Below are 15,306 nucleotides of genomic sequence, written 5' to 3' on the forward strand. Positions count from 1 at the left end.
GGATGCACTTAGTACTGATGAGACTTGATGTGTCCAGTGAAACTTTTCTGAGGACAAGGGGCGGGGAGAAAGGGGAAAGAGGGTGGGACTAGGTGCAGAGGAAGAAAGGAGCTGCAATCAAGATGTAAAATAAATAAATACAAAAACTTCATATAAAAATAAATGTGAGGAATGAAAATACAAAAGCCAACTTTATATAATCTGTGTCTATACACTTTGCTTTATTAAAACCATGCAAATATAAATTAGCATAAACATGTTTACACTTTCTGGACAGAATTGGATTTATGCTGGTTCTCCATTGTTTAAAGAAATGAGATCAGGTGGTCTTGATTTGTTTCCAAAACAGTTTTCCAGCCCAGTCTTTTCTCTCCCTATAGTCTCCATGGATCCCCTACCCTCTCACCTTCATGGTTCCTTGCCATATACTTTCTATTCTGTAAGGCTTTACAATGATCTTTCTGTCTTAAACATTTTTTTGGCCCTACTTGCAATCTACCAAGATCGCCCAGAATCCACACAGTTAACACATTCCTAGGTGTTTTGAAGCCTTCCCAATTCATTCATCAAAATTAGCTGTTCTTCTGGGTATATGACATGTTTATTTAATACACTTTGACCTACTTCACAGTTAATTGTTTAGACACACATCTATCTTACTACTTCAAAGTCCTTGAGAATGAAGTTAGTTACTTTGTTCACTTTCTATTTTCTCCTGTCGGTAGCATATGCCTTTCATACAAGTACTTAAAATCCACTGATTGGATATATCAGCGGCTTATGCTTCCAATCGCATGGATAATGTCTGGGGCTTTATCGAGCTTTGCATGCCTTCATGCATCTTTAGTGAGGTATTAGCTGGTGAGATGGCTCACGAGGTAAATGTGCTTGCTTGCCAAGCCTGACAACCTTCATTTGCTCTTTTGAGAACCCACATGGAGGAAGGAAAGAACTCACCCTGGCAAGTTGTCCTCTCACTTCCCTCACAATTAAAAAATATATATATAATGATTTTTTTTTCATAAGAAAGCTATTAGCTTTGATCTAACTCAGTAGACACTGGGGAAAAAAACACCTCAACAACCTCAGGGGCATACTATTCCTAACCTCTGGGTTAGAAAGGGATTATCACTAAATCCCCTCATACACGAAAACCACAACAAATCTGTCTTTAATTTCTATTTGATACAGTTTACACTAGGGTCCAGGAGCCTCTTCGGCTCTGTGAATTATTTGTCATCTTACAGGAATCTAGACGCTTCACAGAGACATGAACATGAGTGACATTCTCTTGGCGTAGCCCAGGGATCAACTGAAATATCACACACCAGAGAGCTGAGAGTCAGGCCCAGGCTAACACTGATCATTAAAGCATGAGCTGGGCCTGTAACTGTCATAGATTCAGACAATCAAAGCCAAACACAAGCAGAGCCACAGGTTTCTCTGGGCTGTGGCTTCCAGGGTGCAGGTGGGAGAGCTGTTTAGATTCTCTTCTCAATTAATTAAGCTAGAAACTGTAGTAAATAAACAGTTTGTGTATTTTTATACCCACCCCTCAAATAGTTCTCATATCACTGAAAATCAGCTGCTTCGGGATCACAGATGGCTCACAGGAGCATAGGTTGAACATGCGTACTGAGACTTGGCAAAGGCGTTCCCAGCCACCAGTATGTAGGTAGGACATGCCACCGAAATATGTATTACATTCTCATTTCATATACGGTAACTGTGTGTAGCTGTTTACCCCTAATGGAAGCACTCCCTCCTAGGAGGAAGCTTGTTAAGACTCAGAAAGTAAACAGAACTTAGAAAGCTTGTGATGCAGGCAACTTAGACATCTCTAGACAGTCCTGAAGCTCACAAGATTCCCAAGATACCCCCACCACCTTGGAGAGTATGTATGCAGTAATCACTCCTGGGAAGAAGAGACTTTCCCACCCACTAAGCTGCTTACAAGTCATTCAGGAATTTTCAGGGCTGCAGCTGATGGGAGTGCTCACCAATGCTGTGTGGGCTTATTGATGAAGAAGTTGCCCTTGAGCCAATCAAGTGCCTGTAAGTAACTCCTCACTATGCTCTGTAATTAAGCCCAATAAACTTGCTGGATTTTCAAGCTTGACTTGTGTGAAATGTTACTTTGGTGGTTTTTTTTTTTTTTTTTTTTTAACCTATCTGGCATGAATAGATATTTGTCATGTTTTCCTAGGAACTCATAAATCATTAACAGGGGAGAAAATAGATTCATAAGTTGACAAAGGCATTATGCTCATCATAGTTCTATAAGCATGAGAACTTCTTAGTATCCTTTTCCAGAAGATGAAAAAATTGTCAAAATGCCACAGTTAGCAATTGACAAATCCAGAATCCATACACAGGTCTGTGCTACGTTAAACACTTAACTACTCTTTGTAGAGACTACATATGGCAGAGGTGTTGGTACCCATCACAAGGCCATTGGAGAACCATCAACTGTAGTGACTGATAACAGAAGAGCACTAAGATGTTTAGTGAAAAAAAAATGTCCTGACTAGGCCACACATGCTAGTCATTTATAGGAAGTTTGTGCAATCATGTCTAATGAAGAATATCAGTATGGGAATACGTAAATACAAAAATGTATATAAAATGTATACAAAACACAAATAAATTTACTTTGTGCTATTACATATATAATATGTATGGATTATGTACATAATACATTTGATTCAAAATTTATTTAGACTAAGCGCCATAAATATGTAATCAGATCTCATTATTGCCAAAATTCTAATGAACATGCCCTAGTCTGTTTTGTGATACTATAATGGGCTTCTACTATCACAAGCTAAATTATGAACAACAGAAGGTTTTTTCCCTCACAGTTCTGGAGGCTGGAAGTACCAAAGCATGGTGCTAACTCCTGGCCTTTGTAGTTCCCCACATTTTTGGATAGGAAGAATGAGCACAAACAATATAGGGAGCATATGAGCTTAGATTTCTATTTCTTGTCATCTAAAGCTACTAATTCCATCCTGGGGACTCTATGCCTCATCCAACTGCAAGTACTACCCAAGGGTCCACACCTGTCATCAACGTGTGAGTTCTGGGTCAAGGTTTCAACACATGAACTTTTGGCAAGACACATAACATATAGCAATGCTTATATGTTTGCTATCTTTGAAGCAGTTAATACTTTATAAAGCATCTGGCCAAAAATATCTTCAAATGTTAAACATCAGATGTTAAGAAGAACGAAGACTAACAAAGAGGCACCTTGCTCTACAGAATCTTGGAATGTCTTCATTTCATTCTGCCCCCTCTCTGTACGTGGAATGCCTTATCTCAACTGTCAACTTGATGGGATCTAGAATCACCTGGGAAATGGGCTAGGAAAGCCTGTGGAGGATAATCGTGATTAGGTTGACTGAAGTGAGAAGATGTGCCCACTGTAGGTAGCACCATTCTCTAGGCTGGGATTCTGGGCTGTATAACAAGAAAAAGGTGACCTACACATACGTGTCCATTGTTTTCTGTTTCTTGACTCTGGCTACAGCATGTTGAGCTACCTCCAACTTCTGCTGCTATGATTGTCCCACCATGATAGGCTGCAACCTTGAACTGTGAATCAAAATAAAACCTTTCTCCCTGAGGTTACTTTTATCAAGAGATTTTTATCACAAAAACAGGAAAAGTTATTTATTGGTAGATCCATTATCATTTTCAAAATTCCATGGATTAGGAAACTGAGGTTGAAGCTGTAGTAAATAAAATAGCTTATCCATATAAGTTTCCTTTTCAACTTATTTCTGACATGGTGGTGATCATCTTTGCCTTATACGTGTAGTTTAGTTTTTCACTCACAACTTAAGAAATGAAAATACTAAGATTCAGAACACCCCTCCCCCCAGCCATCTTTCATTAAGGAAATCAAAAGTCATTCTGTCTTCATTATTCAAAGAAACCGTATTTTAGTTTTTAAATTAAATTTTCTACATACTTGTCTTTATGAGAGAAGTGAGAAATCAATGAGGGTTCTATAATAATAATTTTTAAAAAAAAGCACCACCATCCTGCTCCATGCCAAGGCCTTCTTACACACTTGTCACTCCCTACAAATTAGATTATTTTAACAAGGAAATATCCACATATTTCAGTAACCAATGTTATCCAGTTTAGTTTAGTTACGTGCAAGGGAGTGGTATAAAGATAGGAATAAGGTTGGTAGAGAGGACGATTACGAATCATAGGTTTGGACCACTGTCCTCAGTACAAGACTGTAGGAAAGACAGCATTACAGCGCAGAAGCAGAGTCTATAGGTTTGTTCATGGGGTTGTTGAATAAGAGAGGATCCAAATTGAGAAAAAGAATAGCTAGGTCTTTACCATAGGATGACTTCATGTTGTCAGTATCAAAACAAATTTCTTTACTAAAGGATAGGTTGAACAAAAGACAAAATATTTCCTCCATCAAGACAATGAGATTTTCATGGTTGAGAATTCTCCAAGTTATGTAGCCTATCCTTTGACATGAGCAAAATGGGCCAGTGCGAGAAATCACTGGCTTTCCCATCAAGAAGCTTGCAAAGTAGACCCTCAAGTACTAACCAGGCAGCTCTGCTCCTGGGGGGCCCAGCCTCTGCAGGTCATTTCCATTTTTCAGGCCTGCATGTATTTATAGTTAAAAGAAGGTTGGGAATCAAGGCCATGAAATAACCATAGGGGATTGTCTCTATAAAATGAATTTGTAGTGACATTTGAAAAGCTAATGTGACTAATGTCAATGTTTGCACTGTTTGTTGAGACAATATTAATAGCTAATATTTACAGGGGACTTACTATATGTCGGGTGATGCTCCAAGCACTTTACATGGATTAGCTCATTTAATCCTCATAACAACCCTTTGTTTGAGACAGGCACTGTTAACACCCTTATTTAACACATGAGGTGATAGGTACAGAAATAAACTTCCCAAGGTCATGCACATTAACCAGAATTCACCATATAAACATACAGAAAAGTTACACCTGAAGTAACTGTTAACCTTGCTAAGTCAAGACACAGCTGAGAGTTCTCCCAAAACAATGCTCTCAGTCACCCACCATTACAACATCTTGTTTACTTTGTAATTCCAAGGACTTATTCAGAATGAGGGGGAGGGTATTTGGTCAATAAATGTTGACTAGATTACTTAACATTTTATTACATTTAACTCTAGAACAATTTTAAGGGGTTTTCCAAGGCTTGGCAACTCTGCCTTCATTTTGATGATAACATCTATCACTTCTTTAAACCCATTAATCTGTCTGCCTGCCAACTCTCTCCCTTATACAGTGATAAATGATACATCATCTTTTATGTTAACACTTTATCCAAGGGCCTTGATATGTGTTGTGAGCTACTCATATAAAAATATTCATACATCCTGCGGCATGCATCCATTTTGACAGACTCTGAGGCTTCATCCACAGCTGCAAACCGGCAGGCAGCTCTGAACCCTGCTGCAGATGTGTTTTGCTTGACTGGTAGTGTTAAGAATTTTGTTTGTTTGTTGGAATGTGTGTGGCAGGCTAGTTTTTCGTTGCAAATAAAGCTCATCTATACATTTAGTTATTTGATTGATCCCCTCCCCCGAAGTATTTAAATTTGTGGTTCCTCTAATCTATAGCTGCAAAGGAACAGACAAGACTGAATTAAAATTCCTGTGTTTCTGGACTTCACAAAGTATATAGCTAATGCTTTACAAAGGTAGATATCTTCAGGCAACCAGATAACTGCTATTCTAAGTCACACTCTCTCTCTCTCTCTCTCTCTCTCTCTCTCTCTCTCTCTCTCTCTCTCTCTCTCTCTCTCTCTGTGTGTGTGTGTGTGTGTGTGTGTGTGTGTGTGTGTGTGTGTGTGTGTAGTTGGTTGGTGGTGGCAAAGGGCTCTGGACCAGACAGAGTCCTTCCAAAACATCTCAGAATAGTAATAATCACTAAAGTTCTTTCATAATGGATAAACTAAAATCCTCACGTGGGCAGACAACCCTTCAGGTATTCAGCAAAATAAATTCTGTAGAACAGTGTTTCTCAACCTTCCTAACATTGCGGCCCTTTAATACAGCTCCTCATGTTGTGGTGACCTCCAGCCATTAAATTACTTTCCTTGCTACTTTATAACTTTAATGCTGCTACTGTTACTGTAAATATTTTTATAGATAGAGGATTGCCAAAAGGATTGTGACCCACATGTTGAGAACCACTGCTGTAGAATATACCAAGCACTATGGCCCTGACTTTACTTATTTGACCCCTGCGATCTCTGTTGTGGTTTTCATCATTCATCTCTTGCAAAGAAATGATATTTGTTCACAGCCTTAATGTTGTTTATTCTTAGTCTTCTCCAGCCTAGGCAGAGGGAGTGATCTGGAGGTGAACCACAGTCACATGTTCTGAGTGCCTGCAAGGAAAGGCTCAAACTTCCCTAGGACAGCTGTCCTATTTCCATCTGATCTCTTGGAGTCTGCTCCTAGGTCAATGTGGTAATGTGCCAGCCATATCCCTCTTACTGTCCCACCATTACATACGGTCTATACCACAGTGTGCGAGTTCAATTCAGTATACCTTACAATATGGGTATGTATGTGGCATTAAGAATTTCCATTTTTTCCTGTGGTCCCACTGATGAGCTCTCTTACTTAGGCTAACTAGAAAGCTCCACTGTGAAGTCGTCAGAGAAGTATTTCTAGGTCTCATCACTGGTGGGGTAGCCCCACCTTCCAGGAAGATTTTTTCTGTGTCTCCCCTCAGCACTCTCCCTGCTCACTATAGGACTGTTTGGCAGAGGGGTGACTAGAGCATTTGCTTAGGATTACAATGAGTAAACATCAACGCATATGCTAACTGACAATGGGATATATCCCTTGGCCACTCCTTTACATCAGGAAGATGTAGAGGCACATCATCTTAGAAAAAGATGAGACTTTCTTTCTCATAGTGTTATCTTTAAGCCAGAATCACTTTAGATCACATACATACTATCTTCAGTCCTAACTCTAAAGACTGGTCCTCCTAATCTGTGAGTTAGGCTGGACAGTTCTGACCCTGTTACTCAAGGCTTCATTTACTCTGCTCAAAGGTTGAAATACATATGGAGACCCTCCACTCCCAACTCATCCAAACACATGCAGCCCAGGTTCCTGTTCCTTGACTCTTCTGATCCTGCTCAGGGTCCCCCAAGATCCAGTGCTGGTCTCACCCCATACTCACCCCTCTCAGCACCTTTTCCACATGCTGTCTTTCTCCAGTGTAACTCCTACTCCTTTGGGAACTTGCTTTGTTCAGCTGTTAATGATGCTAATCAGTAGTGGTACCTGCTCAACTTACAATTCCACAGTTCAGTTTTCTTGATAGAATAAATGTCTTGAGACAATGCCTTACCCCAAAGGCAGAAAAAAGAGAAGGAGATCTTGGACGTGGGTCCTGTTGACACTGAGATCAGCCTACACTTTCCTTCCTATGTCTTCACTACAGCTGCTCTGCCTTGTTCACCACACTGGCTGCTTCCTACAAAATAAACCACCCATAAACAGACCCAAGAGTGTTGATGGACAGTTAAGATCTTGCACTGCCAGCTGTAGCTCCGCCCACAGAGTTCCTTCTTGCCTCCTTCCTACTTTAAAACAAGCAGCTATCACCCCAGAGGAAAGTGTAGTTTCTGATTATTGTTGTAATCTAATTTTAGGATGAAATGGTTTTTTTCTTGGGCATTGGATGAAATAATAGACCCCCAGGAAGATGTGCCAATACAACCATCACCCTAAATCCATGGAGGATTTACTGTCTAGAGATAGGGAAATGAGAGAAGGAAAAGCAGGGTGGGGTTAGTGAGTCAATGCTCAGCTGTAAAGCTGTGCAGTCTCAGAGGACAAGCCTGGTTACAACTGTAGAGTCATCATGGGCTCTGAGCTACAGAAAGGAAACCAAGTGTGTGTGAGGGAGGGGGTGCAGCTCTTTTGCTTTGGAGCATCATCAGCCTCAGACCAATCTGAACTTTGTTTTCAAACAACGGGGAATTGGGAATGACATAAGCAAGGAAAAAAAAAAAAAGCTTGGCACCTCAGCGGGCTCATCCCTGTAGCAGCATACAGGGTAAGGTGCCAGCACTTTTTCTTCCCTCTCTCTGAACCGAAGAGGTGCTGTGAGGGCAAAACTCACTGAACCAAGGTAAACTGCAGTGGCTGGAAGTGTGTCCCTAAAATACCCCAAACAAGAGGATGTCTGTGAGGACAGCAATGTAAAACCGAAGACCAATGTGGGCCCCCTGAGGAGAATGGTTGCCTTACAGGTACAGTCTTAGCCCAGGCTGGGATGCATTCCCCACCACAATGGCATCTATTGCCAGCTGTCTCCAAAATGATTTTTGCAAAGGACCCTACTCCACAGATAACAGATACAAGAAACAGCAAAGTCCCTGGGTGGGAAAGGTACATTAGCTTTAAAGGAAAGCAAGTCCCTGAGAGAAAGGAATAGTGAGCTCTAAAAGAGGGTGGTGGGGGGAATAAGAAGGGAAGCTCTGCAATTATGAGCCATGGGTTCAAACAGTAAGATGTACTCTTGTGACAGCAGCAGCTATGGGGATGCTCTGAGATGACGAAAAGCACCTGAGTGTTCTGCACCTCGGCCTGACTCCCAGAAACCAGTCTGGCTCTGTGTGCCCTAACTTGCTTTTCATATCATTGAGAGAAGCTGGGGTTCATTCTAGTCAAGTGACTGCAAAGAAGTACCAAGGTGGCATCCACTCTGGATGGGTTGAAGGCACAGAACACTTTAGAGGGATGGGGAACCACTCTGGTACTTTTCCATTAAGAGCCAATCACAAGCAGGATTGGTTTCCTGTTGCAGGACAGACAGAATGACAGTGCCCTATGAAATGTGCCTGCTTTTGTCTTTGGGAGTATTTTTGGAATCACTGTTGCCTTTCGTGACTCTCCTAATAAGGCAGATCCTCTATACAGAGGGTGAAACAAAAAAAAAAAAAAATCTTAGTTTTCTTAAATGACTCATTCAAGGTCACAAATGAACGAATATAAGAAATAAGAATTCCTCTAAGTTTTTTTTTTTTTTTTTTTACAGCCATCTACTCCTACTGGATAAATCTTATATTGTGGGTATCCTTATGAATAGAGCTAATTTAGAAGGGTTTATCCTGATGTGAAAGTGAGGAAAAGGAGCTAGCTACAGTGGTGCATTCTGAAGACCGGGCCCCTTTGCCTTACACAGAGAGAGGTAAGGCCATTGAAAAGGATGCCAGGTCAGGAAAAATCATGGGGTCAGAAGCTTTAGCTGCAAAATTCTTTAAGTGGCAATACAAAGAGAAAGCCAAAGGATAGAGTAAAATAAATGATCATTAAACAATCACAGAGACAAATGTGGCTATAAACCTACTCAAACACAAACTTTTAAAAAAAAATAGGCATTATTTTGCTCTCTAGCTAAATCTCTCCCACTCATTTCTGTTTCAACATTTCCCCATTTCAGAACAGCCCAAAAGAACTTACTATACATTAAATGAATGTTAGAAAATAAAATTGTGTTAAAAAAATTCTACACCCCATAAGTGTCCTCATCCTTCCTTAATATTTGCATTTAAAAAATATAACCGAAGGCATTAGTCATGTATCCCTCAACTGCAGACTGATTTCTTGGTCTCTCTTCATAGTGGGCCACATCTCATGCTAAACACTTCCAAGCTTGCAGCCACCATCAGTTCTCCTAAATCTCAGCAGCTAAAAACTCTGGTCACCCCTGGTCACGAGCACTTGGACCGCAGCAGATAAAAGCCACAACAGCCCATTGCAAAAGCAGTTTTCCTAGCTCAACTTGATTGCTTGGAAGAAAGGACCTTGCTTCTTGCTCACGCCCACCAGGGTCATTTCAGTGGTAAGAAGAGAATATTATGTACACTGCTTCCACTGGTACAGAATCAAATCAACTCTGAGACGTTGTCAAGGAAGAGACTGCGTAGTTAAGAAGCCCTATAGTGACCTTGGGAAGCTGATTTTAACATCCACACTCATTCAGCAGTAGAGCTCCTGGTCAGCCCTGTGGCAGTCCACACCTGGGTGTCTAGGGTCTGCCTTTTAATACTGCCTACAATATGCTCTTTAGTACCAGGAAGCTGTTTTTCCACACGTTCCCCACCTGCCATCCTGAGCAAAAGTGTCTGACTTCAAGAGCTGGGAAATAAAACCACAACACCTATAAGAGAAGCAAGCATCCACAAGCCACTAGGTAAAAGTTCACCAGCGCTCCAGCCAGGGGCCATGAGTTCCAGAAAGGCAGAACTCACATCAGTAGAAGAACTGTAGCACCATGAGAGGACAGGAGCAGTCCTTGACTTTCAGTCTAAATACCTTTCCTTGTTCCAGAACAGCTCGGGGGCAAACAAGAACAACTCTCCACAGGGAGGGCTCAGCTAGGCAACCTGTGAGCAATCTTTAATAGAAATGGATGCCTCCCTCATCCCAAGTCCTGTTTTAAGTCCCTGTACAATAGAATTCATGAAACAAGGAGAGGTCCACGGCATCATTAAAAACAGCAAGTCCAAGTGAAATCTCTGAGCTTTGTTGTAATTTTAAATGGCTACTGTAGTCTAGGGGGACACAGCATCTCCCTGACACTCCTGAAGCCAGCCACTCTGCCAGGTGTGGGAAGACAGGGTAATAGTCACATTTCTCACCATCACTTCTTGTTTTCGGATCAGTGGCTGGCAGGTTTATCTGCTTCTGAGCAGCTTCAGAGCCACGTCAGTGACACTGGCTACGTCAGCAACAGCAATTGAAAGGGAGGAGGATGCCACTGCCAACAACAGCAGGAGAGAAAATTCTAGCCTTAAGGCTAAGAGGCTCCTTTTGTCTGTCTCCCTACATAAAAGACATGGCTTCCAGGGATGTCAGAACTTATGAAGTTTCATCACACCTTCTTGAGGTTTGGTGTATTAGGGCACTAAGTTTCACTTCCAAACCCCTTGTCGTAGATCTACTCTTACTTAGGAAACAGGGGCTTCATATGTGCCAGAAAATAGAACACCAATTTATAAGTATCTAAAGACACACCACACACACCTTGGCTGCCTTCTAGCTCATTTCATGCCACTGGTAACTCTAGATATTTTCACTGTTACCACTTGTGTAATCCACATGATACCATAATCACCCACAATTTGATTACTATCCCTGTAACAACGCTACTCTGTAGCGCTGAAAAGTAGATTTAAAATCTCTGAAACAGCAATCCTTTAACGTTTACAGCTTCAGAAGGATGATTCTGTTCATTGTCAAGTAGTCACCTCTGGTCCAAACCATTATTAAGGTGATTGACACGTGCCCAATACGCTTCAGCAGATTCTGTTTGAAGGGGAGAAAAACATGCTACAGTTGAAGTGGGTTCAAAGTGAGATATATTCATAAGGAAATACATGACTCTGCTACTATAGCCCAGTGATTTTTGACCCTCTAAAAAACTAAAAGATAATGCCAAATTTTTTGTGCAGAGATCAAGTTTATGATTCCTGAGTTCCAGTAAATTGTTTTATCTAAGTCATGGCTAACAAGGAACAGAGTCAAATTCAGAAAGCTGCAGGTTTTCATCTGCATGAACTCCTAATAGTCTAACCTCTGGAGCAAGCCTCCCATCTCCCTTGGGAGTTAAACTTAACATTACATAATGACAATTACCAGTAACTTGCTGGGCAGCCACAGCCAAGTCATTTGATTTCCTGTACCTCTCTCTGTTCCAAGAAGGAGAATAAGATGAAGATGGTAAGCTGCCTCATAGGGCAAAGAACTAAGAACATGCCTGTAAAAACACTCCAGGTGATTATGATGAAGAAAGAATTGATTTTACCATACTTGGAGTCATTCACCCCCATGGTGACCTCAGCTTTCCTTTTAAGCTGTGCAGATACTCAGTCTTCTGCATCAGGGCTCTTTATTGCGGGTGTTTGAACGCCCACGGGGTCTCTAGATTGGCTTTAAAAAGAGGTCCATGTACTCTGATCTCCAGAAAGCTGGTGAGACAAAGTTTAAGAACCACTGCCATGCTAAGCCTTGGCTACAGGTGTTCTCAGATTCACCAACACTGCCCAGTGCAGAGGGGAAGGTCGGGATGATGGCTACAGAAGCCAAGACAAGCAGCTTAGATGAAGACCTGAATACAGACTCCAGCTTCCTAGCCTTAACTCCTTGTGTCACGGCTTACAACTGCCGGATCTATCCAAAGAAAATTTCCTCAATTATCAGTGCCTGGATTTTTTTTAATAATAATAATAATAACAACAACAATAACAGCATTGAATGAGGAGGGCACAAAACTAGAAGCACCTGAGCTGTCAGTCATTCAATACTGAGGACACCTGTTGTAGGGAAAGCAGAAGGGTTCCAAAGGACTCCGGGAAGAACAGGTGGCTGGCGAGGCCAGGGGTCGGGCGTGAGGGGTGTATACAGTGTAAAGATGAGCCAGGAGGACATGGAAGAGCTTCTGGCCTCTCAGAAGCATTTGGAGAGTGGTTGGTTTTCTCAGTCTCTCAAACAAGACCAACAACTGAGCCTTGACCAAGAAAACATTTTTGAAAAAACAGACAACAGAAGTGGGGATGAGCCTGAAAAAAATTAGAAGTAAACTCTTCTAAGAGGGAGGGAGTGTTCCAAAAGATAGACAGATGAGAAGTCATAGTCCTCAATGGCCAGATCAGAAAGAAAACTGGTGCTCTTAAAAAGGACAGTGTAAGACAAGAATTTCATTCTAATTGTTCAGACCGGGATAGCTGGTATAAAATCACCTGACACTTATAAAGCATTTGACAGTTTAAAAATATTATGGCATTACCATGTCATTTAATTCTTATCTTCAGAAAACGCTGGTTACATTTTCCTCCATTTTCCACAAGAAGAAACTGAGGCTAAGTAGAGAGAATTACATGATTTGCTCAAGGTCACATGGCTGAAATCAGCCCAAAGAAGCAACCCCTGCCCCCTCGCCCTTCAAGGTGGTCGTCCACCTTGAAGTGCTAACTCCCCAAGGAGTTAGCATAGCTAACTGGCATAGCTGCACTGGACTTCGCCCCATTCCCAAAATCTCAGATGGAGCATTGCCCTCCATCCAGTGCCAAGAAGGGGACCTGATGACGCGGAGCTACAGACCGGGATTTCCCCATTCTGCAGCGTTCTTGGGAGCCTGGAGCAGAAACAGTAGCTCTCACACACCCGCGGGCAAGTCAAGTAAGGCTTAGCAGCAGTTGCTGGATAGAGATTTGCAAAGAGGGGAGACAGCACTGGGTGAATTCTCTTCTGAGCGGTCCCTGTAAAGCCACCAAAAGCAGCCACCGCTTTCCAGTCCCGGCTCCCCACTCTCGCTCCTGCCCCGTTGCCTCCTTTATTGTTGGTGCCCTGGATCCTGAGGGCAGCTCAAATGAGAAAAGGGACCACGACCCGGCTAAGTGCGGAGGTGACGGGAGGCCGGTCGTGGAGCATGGATCTTTTAGGTCTGAGCAATCACGAGCCAAGCTCAGCTTGAAGTTTGGGCATCAAAGGTTTCAGACCAAGTAGCGAGTTGCCCCGAGAGCGAGCAGTCCCGAGTGGGAGACCTGAGAATGTGAGGTGGCGGCACAGAATGAGGGGAAAGGCTGGAGAAGGTGCCGCTTCCCACTCAGCCCCTCACCGCCCCGCCGGGAGTTGGCTGGTCCGCCTCTGCAGCCCGTGAGTGCGGAGAACGCGCCCCGCACCGCGGCGCAGCGCAGCCCCTCCTTGCCGCGCCGCGCTCCTCCCCACCTGCCCGCCGCCTCGCCCGGCCACCGAGACTCACAGTCCGCAGGAACTGGATCTCATCCTCGCCTCCTTCTCCCGCTTCGGCCATGGCTCCCGGGGCGTGCGCGACGCCCCAGGCTTGGGCGCCTCTGTTTCCCCTAGGCAGCGGCGTGCGCTGACTGCCGCTCTGCTGCTGCTCTTTCTCCTCCTCGTCGACCTCCTCCTCCCGCTCCTCGCTCAGCTTCAGCAGCGCCGAGCTAATCCCCGACCATATAGGGAGCTAGGCTAACACTTGACTGCACTGCAGAGCGCCAATGCCAGGCGAGCAGCCCGCCCACCCCTCTCTCCTCTCTTCCCAGCCAAGTGCGCGGCAGCCGCGGACTCCGCGGACAGTGCAGCGCGGCTTGCGCCTGGCGGGTGTGGGGCAGAGCTGGGGACCCGGGCCGAAGCCTTGGAGCCTCCCCCGCACCGCATCGCACCGCACATTCAGTGGAGACGCGCGCCCCGCGGCGACAGGAAGATGGCTCTTACACAAAGGCCAATTGCTTAGATTCAGTGCCCCCAAATTGAGCACCAACCCTATAGACACACTTTGGGTGGTGGTGGTGGTGGTGGTGGTGTGTGTGTGTGTGTGTGTGTGTGAGAGAGAGAGAGAGTTGGGTGGTGGTGGTGGTGGTGGTGGTGTGTGTGTGTGTGTGTGTGTGTGTGAGAGAGAGAGAGAGACAGAGACAGAGAGAGACAGAGAGACAGAGAGAGACAGAGACAGAGACACAGAGAGACAGAGAGACAGACACAGACAGAGACAAAGAAACAGAGACAAACAGTCACAGAGACAGACAGAGACAAACAGTCACAGAGACAGGCTCAGTTTGGGTGATGCTTCGTTTTTCGTCCAACAAGGAGAGAAGGGTGCTATGAGGGTGACTGTTTATTCATAACAAAGTTTGTAACCCCCTGGGTAGCTCTTCTGGCACCTTTAAAGAACCCATTCACTCCTTAAATTTTTATAAGAATGGGGTACAACAATCAGAATGCACATTACACACATGAAATTGTCAACGAACAAACTCAATAAGCTTTTTTTTTCAAAATACAAAAAAAAATTTTTTTTTGATGAGGACACTACACTTCCACTGAATAAAGCTGCAGTCGCCCCTGTGCTCTGTCCTCAATGAAGAAGTCACAGGGCATCAGCCACCCATGCCCTTACTGTAGAGTGCCAGGAGAGCAGAGGTGAGTGAGTACATACAACAGGCCCTAGGAGGCCACTAACACTCACCCAGCCTTGGGTAGCTTTTTAGGACTTGGAGGCAGTGAGATTGGTCCCCCGGAAAGCTCAGGGGGTAGGGTATCCCTGTGTGCTGCTTAAGAAGTTTCCTGGCAGAAGAAATGTTTAAGAGAAAGTGCCTCAATAAGATGTAGGTGAGCGCCAGCGCTGGATTTGAACCTAAGAACTCCTCTAAAGCCTGCCTGGAACAAATAATGATATCTACACATTGTGGCAATTCATATTCCAGGAGCCACCTGGCCATGCTTGCCTGTG

At 43.6% G+C, this 15,306-nt stretch overlaps 1 protein-coding gene across 1 annotated transcript in view; it reads right to left on the minus strand.

The window, feature by feature from the left end:
• The window catches only part of Ryr3 (ryanodine receptor 3), a 532,014-nt gene extending 517,875 nt beyond the window's left edge, over positions 1-14,139 (minus strand). The window contains 1 exon segment of the mRNA XM_051144331.1: positions 13,822-14,139. Coding sequence (XP_051000288.1) covers positions 13,822-13,872 — 51 coding nt within the window. The 5' untranslated portion in view covers positions 13,873-14,139.
• Positions 14,140-15,306: the final 1,167 nt, after the last annotated feature.

Source organism: Acomys russatus, chromosome 4 (assembly GCF_903995435.1).
Source record: "Acomys russatus chromosome 4, mAcoRus1.1, whole genome shotgun sequence".
NCBI lineage: Eukaryota > Metazoa > Chordata > Mammalia > Rodentia > Muridae > Acomys > Acomys russatus.